An 11,588-nucleotide genomic window follows, 5' to 3' on the forward strand; every position below is an offset into this window, starting at 1 on the left:
TTTGCCCAACCAGTCCACATGTGCTTTGTGGATCTGGAGAAGGCATTCGACCATGTCCCCCGTGGTATTCTGTGGGGGGTGCTTCGGGAGTATGGGGTTCGGGGCTCTTTGCTAAGGGCTGTCCGGTCCCTGTACGAACGGAGCAGGAGTCTGGTTCGCATTGCCGGCAGTAAGTCAGACCTGTTCCCAGTGCATGTTGGACTCCGTCAGGGCTGCCCTTTGTCACCGGTTCTGTTCATAATTTTTATGGACAGAATTTCTAGGCACAGCCAGGGGCCGGAAGGAATCCTGTTTGGGAACCACAGGATTTCATCTCTGCTTTTTGCGGATGATGTTGTCCTGTTGGCTTCTTCAAACCAGGACCTTCAGCATGCACTGGGGCGGTTTGCAGTCGAGTGTGAAGCGGCTGGGATGAGAATCAGCACCTCCAAGTCCGAGGCCATGGTTCTCGACCGGAAAAGGGTGGCTTGCCCTCTCCAGGTTGGTGGAGAAGTCCTGCCTCAAGTGGAGGAGTTTAAGTATCTCGGGATCTTGTTCACGAGTGAGGGAAGGATGGAGCGTGAGATCGACAGGCGGATCGGTGCAGCCTCCGCAGTGATGCGGTCGCTTTACCGGTCCGTCGTGGTGAAGAAGGAGCTGAGCCAAAAGGCGAAGCTCTCAATTTACCGGTCGATCTAAGTTCCGACTCTCACCTATGGTCATGAGCTTTGGGTAATGACAGAAAGAACAAGATCGCGGATACAAGCGGCTGAAATGAGTTTCCTTCACAGGGTGGCTGGGCGCTCCCTTAGAGATAGGGTGAGAAGCACAGTCACTCGGGAGGAGCTCGGAGTAGAGCCGCTGCTCCTCCACATCGAGAGGAACCAGCTGAGGTGGCTCGGGCATCTTTTTCGGATGCCTCCTGGACGCCTCCCTGGGGAGGTGTTCCAGGCATGTCCCCCCGGGAGGAGGCCCCGGGGAAGACCCAGGACACGCTGGAGGGACTATGTCTCTCGGCTGGCCTGGGAACGCCTCGGTGTTCTTCCCGAGGAGCTGGCCGAGGTGTCTGGGGAAAGGGAAGTTTGGGCTTCCATGCTTAGACTGCTGCCTCCGCGACCTGGTCCTGGATAAGCGGAAGAAGACGAGACGAGACGAGACGAGACATGAAAGCTGAGGCATTTATATTATACAGTATTTTAAGGTAACTTCATGTTGTGCTGTGAGGTTCTCTGCACTTTAACTTTTGAACCAAGAGGTGCATTTGGATAAGTAAAGCCTATTTTTCTGCATTTTTGTAGTCTTGGTAATCTTTTATATTGGTAAAGTTTTTTATAGGACGATTTCTCAGTGTCTTTGTTTTTTTAATCAATAGTTTTTCAGTAATAACTTCATATTTAACATATCACTCAATTTTAAACAACCCCCGCACCCCCCCCCCCCCCCCCCCCATGGGCTGCCCCCATAGTCTCCAAAATTTCTGTGGGAAACACTGGTGTGCGTAACAACGCTAATCAAGCTTAAGTGAGACAACCCGCCTCAAATACCCGTCCCAGGTAAATGTTATCCCAATTTTAGATGACCTGTTCCAAACCATCCCACCCCATGAAAAATTCGTACTTGCATCTCTCTCTCTCTCTCTCGGCACGGTGGTGTAGTGGTTAGCGCTGTCGCCTCACAGCAAGAAGGTCCTGGGTTCGAGCCCCGGGGCCGGTGAGGGCCTTTCTGTGTGGAGTTTGCATGTTCTCCCTGTGTCCGCATGGGTTTCCTCCGGGTGCTCCGGTTTCCCCCACAGTCCAAAGACATGCAGGTTAGGTTAACTGGTGACTCTAAATTGACAGTAGGTGTGAATGGTTGTCTGTGTCTATGTGTCAGCCCTGTGATGACCTGGCGACTTGTCCAGGGTGTACCCCACCTTTCGCCCGTAGTCAGCTGGGATAGGCTCCAGCTTGCCTGCGACCCTGTAGAAGGATAAAGCGGCTAGAGATAATGAGATGAGATGAGATGAGATGAGATCTCTCTCTCTCTCATATATATATATATATATATATATATATATATATATATATATTAGTGCTGTCAAAAATGTCGCGTTATTAACGCGTTAACTTGACTCAATTTTAACGGCGATAATTTTTTTATCGCGAGATTAACGCTCTGTGACATGATGTAGGTTTTTCATAAGCTTTTGAAACTGCCAGGAACTTGGAACAGAGACTTAGAAAAATGATAGCGGCTAGCCATGCCCCGCACAGCCAGAGTCCTCTGCCCTCCTCCCTCAAAGAACCAGCGCGGGCAGGGCGCGCTAGTAGAGATGGGATTTATGGCTCTTTGATGGGATCCGCATCTTTGTGATCCGTTCTTTGAAAAGAGCCATTCAAAAGACTGGCTCATTTGGCTCTTTTTAAATATTTATTCAGTTTTAAGAAGACAGCGTCTAAAGAAGCCAGATCCCTCTGAACTGTAAACTCAATGCTATCCCAGAAATCCTTCCTGTAATATGCAAATTTGGCCGCCTCTGATTGGACAGCGCGATGTATCAACAGGCAGAAAGTGTAAAAGTACAAAATGTGTTAAGTGAGCTGAAACAGTAAAGATCAGATTCAATGCAATATTTATCAACGAACAACTTAAAGTTAATATAATAGTGTACTTTATATTATAATCAAGCATGTCAAGCCTACCGTCACTGTGTAACCTGTCTCTCTGATAGACTAACTCAAGCAGTAGATTACTTCACTCATGGTTCTCTTGTTAGTCTCGGGATGAAGAGCCCCGGTGCTCAGCTTAGGTTTCAGTTTGCAGTGGCTGTGTCAAGACGTGTTATGCTTTGCAATAAGAAAAACATTGGTACAAAACAAGCCCATTCACTTTTTTATGCTGGTAAGAGAATTACAATGGTTTTTCGTGTGACAAAAATGTGCGATTAAATTGCGATTAATCGCGAGTTAACTATGACAGTTGCGACATTAATCGCAATTAAATATTAATCTAATATATATATATATATATATATATATATATATATATATATATATATATATCCCTGCATGCTTTGCGTGCATTATGTCTGCCGCTGGCAGACATTTTACCATTTTGCACCCTGCTGTAAATTATTTGTACCCTGCTATTCTCCCAAACTTTGAAGCCCCTGATTCAGTGTTCTAATTGACAAATTTGTGTCCTGTCCTAACCATCGGTTAACTGCATACACACACTTGACCAATCTTTTTCATGTTCTTTTCATGCCTGACAATATGTCCAACAGTGACCTCACTTCAAGGGCCAAATCACTTGCTGCAGCATATCCGACAGATTTGGACATGAGCCTGGCAGATGAACTTGTACAATAAAAATCATTCATGTCAGAAAATCAAAAATGCCCAAGTACAATGCTGAAGACCATGGTGGATTTGGATCTACAGTCCACTTTTCCAAATGTCTACATAGCACTCAGACTTTTTTTGACCCTGCCTATTACAAATTGTGAAGGAGAACGTTCATTCTCCAGACTGGCTCTTATTAAGAATGAACTCAGGATGACAATGTGCCAAAACCACTTAAATTCACTTTCTCTTCTGGCAATTGAATCAGAGTTGGTCCAACAGCTTAACTTTGATGAATTAGTGGATGACTTTGCAAGAAGGAAGAGTAGGAAAAAACTTATATAGCCTAGAATGAATTATTCCTTAGGTACAGCTTAATTATTGACATATCCTAATCAGTTTCCTTGTTAACTTCTTGACACAATACATATATCTTTAATCACTAACATTGCATGCCTTACTGTTCTAAACATACAGTATGCTCACATGTCACTTTATTTACTTCATTCACATGTTGCCCTCTGCTAGTTTGCGACCTCAGTAGCCTTTGTGTGTGTGTGTGGGGGGGGCTTTGCGAACTCCTGGCCCCGGGGCCCAGACCCCCCATAATCCGGCCCTGATTCAATCAGCCTGTTTTTAAAACCACTGCTCTGCCTAAGATAATGAGATGAATGTGACACAATTTGTTGTGAAGATGATGTCTCATGTTGGACTGTCTCTATTCTCTTCACCAATCACAAGCTATTATTAATAATGACTCAAACATTACCACTGTTACTGACATTAAGTTTACTCGAGGTGCAAATGAGTCAGCAAAAAGTCAGTAATTTAAAGGTTTAAGTGAAGAGTCTGGTTTTGTAGAATTTATCTCTGCTTGACTGGATTTTTAATGATCACATATTTAATTGTAAAGACATTTAAATTATTTCTTTAAAGTAAAAGAAAGGAGAAATGATCACTTCATGATGAATATATTTGTTCTGCATGTTTTACTTTTACAGAAAGTTTTAATTGATAAACAACACTGTATACAACTATTAACTGCTGCTTTAGTGAGTTATTGTGACTCTCAGAGAGATGATCTTACCTCAGTGTCTCCACTTTACAGTGAGGATTCTCCAGTAGAGCACAGACACACTTCACTCCTGAGTCTCCCAGATTATTATCAGTCAGATCCAGTTGTCTCAGGTGTGAGGGGTTTGATCTCAGAGCTGAACTCAGAGCAGCACAGCCTTCATCTGAGACACTACAATCACACAACCTGCAGAGACACAATGACACACACTTCATCAACAGATTTTCATCTTGGTGTAATAGTGGTTGTGAAGATGATGTCTCTCATGTTGGACTGTCTCTATTCTCTTCACCAGTCACAAGCTATTATTAATAATGACTCAAACATTACCACTGTTACTGACATTAAGTTTACTTGAGGTGCAAATGAGTCAGCAAAAAGTCAGTAATTTAAAGGTTTAAGTGAAGAGTCTGGTTTTGTAGAATTTATCTCTGCTTGACTGGATTTTTAATGATCACATTTAATTGTAAAGACATTTAAATTATTTCTTTAAAGTAAAAGAAAGGAGAAATGATCACTTCATGACTAATATATTTGTTCTGCATGTTTTACTTTTACAGAAAGTTTTAATTGATAAACAACACTGTATACAACTATTAACTGCTGCTTTAGTGAGTTATTGTGACTCTCAGAGAGATGATCTTACTTCAGTGTCTCCACTTTACAGTGAGGATTCTCCAGTAGAGCACAGAGACGCTTCACTCCTGAGTCTTCTAGTTTATTCCCAGACAGATCCAGTGTCTTCACAGTCAGATGCAGTTCTCTCAGACTGGAGGTTTCTGAGTTGAGCACTGAGACCAGAGCTTCAGCGCTTCTCCCTTCAATCGTATCACAACTGATCCTGAAGGAAATAAAATAATACATAATAAACTCACACAAATGATCAAACAGGTCCTCAAATCTTTCACTGCACCATTTCATTTTCATAAATGACAAAAGTACAAACTCTGAGTCGACAATACACTGAAATGCTGTAACAGTAATTCACAGTTCGGTCTGTTCGGATTTGAGTTTTCTGCTGCACACGTCATCACTGACACATGGGATAAACACGGAACATCAAATCTGATCACCAAATCAGGAAATCAGAGTCTGATCTAAAATATTTATAAGAGGAGAAAGGAAAAGAGTTTCAAAAGTCAGGTTTAGATGAAGCAGGCAGAGTTCGAGGCAGAGTCATATTTATCTGAACAGATCAGACATTTGATTTGTTCTCTAATTAGTGAGTGACTGAAATGATCACAGCCCAGTGCTGAAGGAGTTTTATGGAGATACTCATGATGAGCGACTTGGCTAACTGTGTGTGTGTGTGTTGCCAGGTGCTCCTTGCAGACATCCCAAGCTGCAGAAACTCATTTCAGGGAGGTGTCGTGACGCATGACTTTTTTGCCCATGGGGGGGTCACAACACCTCCCTAAAATGAGTTTGGATGTCTGTAGGCTAATCAGAATGCTCTTTGTCTAGCATGCGCTACATGAACAGGCACACGCGCACTCCATCATATGCGCGATGCAGACATTAATGTTTCGCGTGCACGCTCTTGCTCGCTTGCTCTAGATTCCAGGAGATATTCTCCAATTTGCGTGCATCAGGGAGCCGCTATCAATATGCGAGAGACTCTTGGAACTTCCGGGAGACTTGGGATGTCTGCAGTGGCGGGTCCTGAAAATTTTCTCAGGAGGGGCAAATTATCTAATAATGTCATAAGGTGACTCATTCAACAGGTACATTATAGGTAGCCAGACATTATTGACTCTATTGTTTTCTCTCTGCATATCAGAGTTCCATGCCACTTCTGTCCACTAGATGGCAGCACATTACAGAAATCTTTTCCCTGTAGCTACCTAAGCTATTGAGGTATTTCACCTGACGTCACAGGGTCACGTGACGCCCCGGTGTCCGCCATTTTGAAGGTCAAGCTAGCTAATGTCAACAACATAGTAGCTAGTATGTTACTGTAGCAATGTTTACGTTCAGTCATTTGGATGACTGTTAAAACCTTTCAGTCTCAAGTTTTTCCTTTACTGTATTTACTAGTTTACTGTAATTATGATCCGGCAGCTATTTACACCGGATCCAGTGTAAATAGCTGCCGGAGCGCGCTCCGGCTTTCTCCCCCTCAAATTAAGCAGCGCGCTCCGGCTTGCTCCCGGAGTGCTCTGGCCGAGGTTCCGGAGCGCGCTCCGGCTTGCTCCCCCTCAAATTAAGCAGTGTATGGGTTTTTAACGACATAGATATACAGATCATGTGAGCCGAAGTCAGGTAAAGACGAGGGCTTCGTATACTTCCGTACGTCAGTGAACAATCCTGGTGGAAGCAGGTAAACGTCGTTCTCTAAGCCTGCTAACCTCAATTTTTGCAAATACCTCTCCCTCTGCTCGCCCTGTAAATGCCCTATGTCACTGGATAGTGAAGGTGTTTTCTGCATCTCGCTCCTTTTTCTTTTATGTTTTTCATTTGTCACCTTCCTCACATTCAAACTGACTCGAGCCGTGACGTCCAAAATGGCAGCCTAACGATGCATCACATGACTTGGTCACGTGGGTGAAAAACCTCAATAGGCTGTGGTATAAAGTTGCAAACAACATTCACAATCGAAGAATAGTTTGGCTCCACAATCATCAATTCCAATTACGCCCTATTCACTATTTACATTATTTCAATATTGTATGATGTGAATGATATCTTTATAAAAGATATGTCCAACAACTAAATAAGAAAGGAAACCATATTTTTAAAAAATAATACATATTTATTTGCCAATCTTGAAAGTACTGTTCTACAGAATGTTCTGTAAATAGATTTTGTACTTCAAACTCCATGACCAGCAAGAATTTTACAGACTGCAACTTAAGGACAACAGGAAAGTGCACTTACTGTAACAAAACATTGTAAATAGTTGGCTAACATAACAATAGCAGTTGAATAAATAGATGAGTGGATCTTTAGATCTTGCAATTACTGGTATTTACCAAGGATATTACCAAAGTGCTAACTCTCAGAGCAAAGTATGGCAAATATAAAAATGCACATTGAAAACATCAAAAGTGAACTGATTCTGTGACTGTGTGTGTGAGTCACTAATGCCGCTTTTCCACTACAAACGCGGCTGAGTCGGGCTGAGCCGTGCCGTGCTGAGTCGGGCTGAGCGGGGCTGTTGGAGTTGCATTTCGACTACAACCGCGCTGAACCATGCTGGCTGGAAGTGGGTGGACACATTGGGTGGAGTTAGCGAAAGTGGGTGGACGTCAGGTGATCTCGTTAAGCAGCGCAAACAGTGACATCAGTGATCTTTTAAGCGGTAGTCTCTCGACCCGAATAGTAAACAATAAACATGGAGGACATGGAGTCGTTAGTGTTGCTGGTCTTGGTGCTGTGGCTTGTTGTCACCGACAATGCAAACAGATACTGGCAAGAGCGTATAGATGAGGCGAGGTGCATAAGGCTTCAGAAATTCTCGTAATTCGTAATTCTTCTCCTTCCGGGTTTGCGGTGTTTACAGATCCCAGCGCGCTCGCGGGGCGTGTGTGGGCATGTGAGGACACTCCTCCTCACCAATCAGTGCACAGGGGAGTGTCTGCTCACGCCCCCAGCCTCACTCGGCACGGTTTGGCTCGCTTCAGCCCCACTCCAAAACAGTGCGAGTTTTAGGGGCTAAGCAGGGCTGAAGCAAGCTGAGTCGTGCTGGTTTTTGGTAGTCGAAACACGAGCCATGTCGGGCTGAAGTGAGCTGAAGCAAGCTGAAGTGAGCTGAAAAAGGGTAGTGGAAAAGGGCCAAAAGTCAACCAAACCCAGAAAAACACCACGGTGACTGGAGCCCTCAGTTTCGTCTTTGCCTCCTAGAGCTAACTCGAACACTCCACAAAATTTCACGCATTGGATGAGCCGGTTTAATATGTGCCTGTTCTTGCTCACCTCATCGTTGTGGCAGCGAACTGCTAGCCTGTAGCCCTCATCCAGTTGTGTTGTGATGTTCACTCTCCCAAAAGCCGAAAATTTCAGGCAGCTGCCTATGTGAATCTTTGATGACTCATGGTTTTTTATTTTCTCCAACAAATGATGCATGTCCAAAACTCCAGTGACCGTCCAAGCAGTGTTGTCTGTGGAGCCACCTCCAGGGTGGAAGAGTAAGCAGGGGTAGCAGAAAACCGCTGAGGCATCCTTGCAGCCAGCTCGCCAGGATTTGCACTAGTACCATGTTGAAGTAAAACCTCAAGTATATGATTTCCCCCCTTTGTTGAAATTTGTTTTATGTTTAGATTTGGTCGAGGGGGGTCCAGCTTGTTTTGTTGCCAATTTAGCTTGATTTGATTGCTGACTAAATGGAACTTCTTTTAAGGACCGCACTGAATTGCTTTCCACATCCATCTCACCTCAGAAACTGAGAGGATCGAACGCAACTTTGCCGTGCTTCACAGTGACGAAAGCACATTAGGGCAAGCCCCCCCCCCCGGAACCCATAGAGATTGCACTTAAGTGTCAGTCAGGAGAAAAGAAATATATTAACATGGGACTCTATCAGTGAACTCTTGGGCGATTTTCAACGTGACTGAAATCGCCCCAAAAGGAGCGGTACTCTAGAAGCAAGACCACCCTGATTGGACAATGATACCCAGAGACAGATTAAAATGGCCTAGAACAGCACTGGTGAAAGTCTGTTTAAAAAAAAAAAACTGTTTTTTTTTTCATTTTGGCAGTGCGTCGCCCAATCGCCCTTATGCACCACCCGCCCTTGGATGTCTGTCCTTATTTGTTCCTGGTGCCAGTGATTTAAAGACTGTACATGTTCTTCCCCTTACACTCTGTGTGTTGTCTCTCCCTGTCTGACCTGAAATCAATAAATCACAGAGCTACAGCAGGGAAAAGAACAAAAGCTGTGAAGGTCAGCGGGAAAAAAAAATTAAATTTATAAATTATATCCGGATATTAAAACAAAATAATGTAATAAATGTATATTATGATGTAATAAAAGTAAATAAGAATGGTGTTTGTAATGAGTTCTCTGTGAAAGTCTGTTTTCAAAACTTGAATAAAACCGTTTATCAGGTCATAACAGGCCTCAACATTAACTTTGGTCACCTTTTTCCCTGCAGGGCAAATGGCTTCAAAACATTTTTGTCCCCTTTGAATTTCCTTTTGCCCTAAAATTTTGTGGTATTTCGGCAAGTTGTCAAGTCCATGGTTCAAGGTAACACTGATATGTTTTCTAGGGGTATAATTGAGTTATTTAGACAAAAGAACATTTAAAAAATTATTTTAAAAATCATTTATGTCTGCAACAGAAGAACAAGATAAACCCTGAAAACATGAAACATAAATCAATATCATACATGTAAGAGGGGTGGCATGGTGGTGTAGTGGTTAGCGCTGTCACCTCACAGCAAGAAGGTCTGGGTTCGAGCCCCGTGCCCGGCGAAGGCCTTTCTGTGCAGAGTTTGCATGTTCTCCCCATGTCCGCGTGGGTTTCCTCCGGGTGCTCTGGTTTCCCCCACAGTCCAAAGACATGCAGGTTAGGTTAACTGGTGACTCTAAATTGACCGTAGGTGTGAATGTGAGTGTGAATGGTTGTCTGTGTCTATGTGTCGGCCCTGTGATGACCTGGCGACTTGTCCAGGGTGTACCCCGCCTTTCGCCCGTAGTCAGCTGGGATAGGCTCCAGCTTGCCTGTGACCCTGTAGAACAGGATAAAGTGGCTAAAGATAATGAGATGACATATATGTAAGACTTACGTATGGTACGAGTACATAATATCTCTTTTTATATCGAGTTTCCGACACAAAACACTTTGTCTTGCCTCACAATGACTCGCAATATTGCAAAGATGAATTCTAAAACTAAAAACATTATAAAACAGGAGTGTGTACTGCAGTACTGTCTCATCATTCAGTCTGCCGTTGCATTCAGGAGGAAATTAAACAACCTGTCCTCCTCGTCTACATCAGCTTCCTGTGCAGCCTCTGCAAATTGTGGGCGCCGTTCACGCCGTTCCTCCGTCCACCATAGGTGGCCTGCCCTTTCAGTATTAAACACATCAAGATCCAGGCCCTGTAGAGCAGGGGTTCTCAACTTTCTCTGCTTTAAAGCCCACCTATTCATACTTGTACCGAGTCGGGGCCCATTAAAAAAGATCCCCAATTATTTTGCCTCATCTATTCTATTAGAATCTAATAATCTACTGTAAAGTGTATTCATGGGATGCAACATCACTCTCTGTTACAGATGGGAATTTAAATAAATGCAATAAAAACAAATTTTTAGATTGTAGGTATTGTATTTAAAGCTGTACAGATGCAGGTCATTCTCAGTCAGAAGGGGTTAATGATCCAAAAGGGGAGTCTGATCCATTCGCACAAGAACTTATTGCCATGTTTGTGTTCAGCAAACAAGCAGGTTATTAAAACCTAGAAGTCCACTCAAAAGAAGTGGATATAGAAACCACTCCGAAGGATTTTTCCTATGAAAGAAAAATTTACCACCTAAATTTGACATTAGTAGAATAAATTGTGATCATATTGTAGCCATAACTAAATACAAAAGACAATAGTTATGCATACTATTAATTAACTTAATGTGAAGATAATCAACAGATTTTAAGCTTTTTTAAACATTGTGTATATTTTAGTCTTGTATTTGTAATTATTTGTATCTGTACATGCACAACCCAACCAGTTCTGCTGATCAACTTGTGTTTAAATAAAGTTATTCATTCATTATGAGCTGGAAAATTATCCATCCGTTGAGTTCCCTGATGTCTCAAACTACCTGGTGCTGCAGACATCGTTCTACACAACACACAGATTAAAACCTGGAAGAGAATGGAGGACAACAACTTTTTATATGTGTCTGAGTTAAAGATCTGGGGATCAGGACACTACAAGATAAATCCTGTATCATTTTTGCCCGGGTAAGGAGGAGTTTCGTCCGTGTCTTTTTGATGGTTGCTATGATGCTACAAGTTTTGGTATCAGGTGAAAACAAATGACTGCCACTCGATTCCCAATCCTCCCTGATCTTCTCTTCCAGCAGACATCACAGATCCATAGAATTACCCACAAATCTCTCTCTCTCTCTGTCTCTCTCTGTATACGCGCACGCTCTGTGTGTATTTGACAGGGTGGGGGTGTTTTAAAACATCAACAACAAAACGTTGTCCTTTTGTCGACTTAATTGTATTTCGATCAGCATTTCTACAGACTCTATCATATTCTACA

The 11,588-nt window shown here is 43.1% G+C and overlaps 1 protein-coding gene across 1 annotated transcript in view; it reads right to left on the bottom strand.

The window, feature by feature from the left end:
* Window positions 1-11,588, bottom strand: part of LOC132870682 (NACHT, LRR and PYD domains-containing protein 12-like) — a 226,962-nt gene that overhangs the window by 188,061 nt on the left and 27,313 nt on the right. The window contains exons 6-7 of the mRNA XM_060904455.1: window positions 5,024-5,218; window positions 4,390-4,563 (exon numbers count right to left, since the gene is read on the bottom strand). Coding sequence (XP_060760438.1) covers window positions 4,390-4,563; window positions 5,024-5,218 — 369 coding nt within the window. The remainder of the gene's footprint in view (window positions 1-4,389; window positions 4,564-5,023; window positions 5,219-11,588) is intronic.

The sequence above is a fragment of the Neoarius graeffei genome, chromosome 22 (genome assembly GCF_027579695.1).
Source record: "Neoarius graeffei isolate fNeoGra1 chromosome 22, fNeoGra1.pri, whole genome shotgun sequence".
NCBI lineage: Eukaryota > Metazoa > Chordata > Actinopteri > Siluriformes > Ariidae > Neoarius > Neoarius graeffei.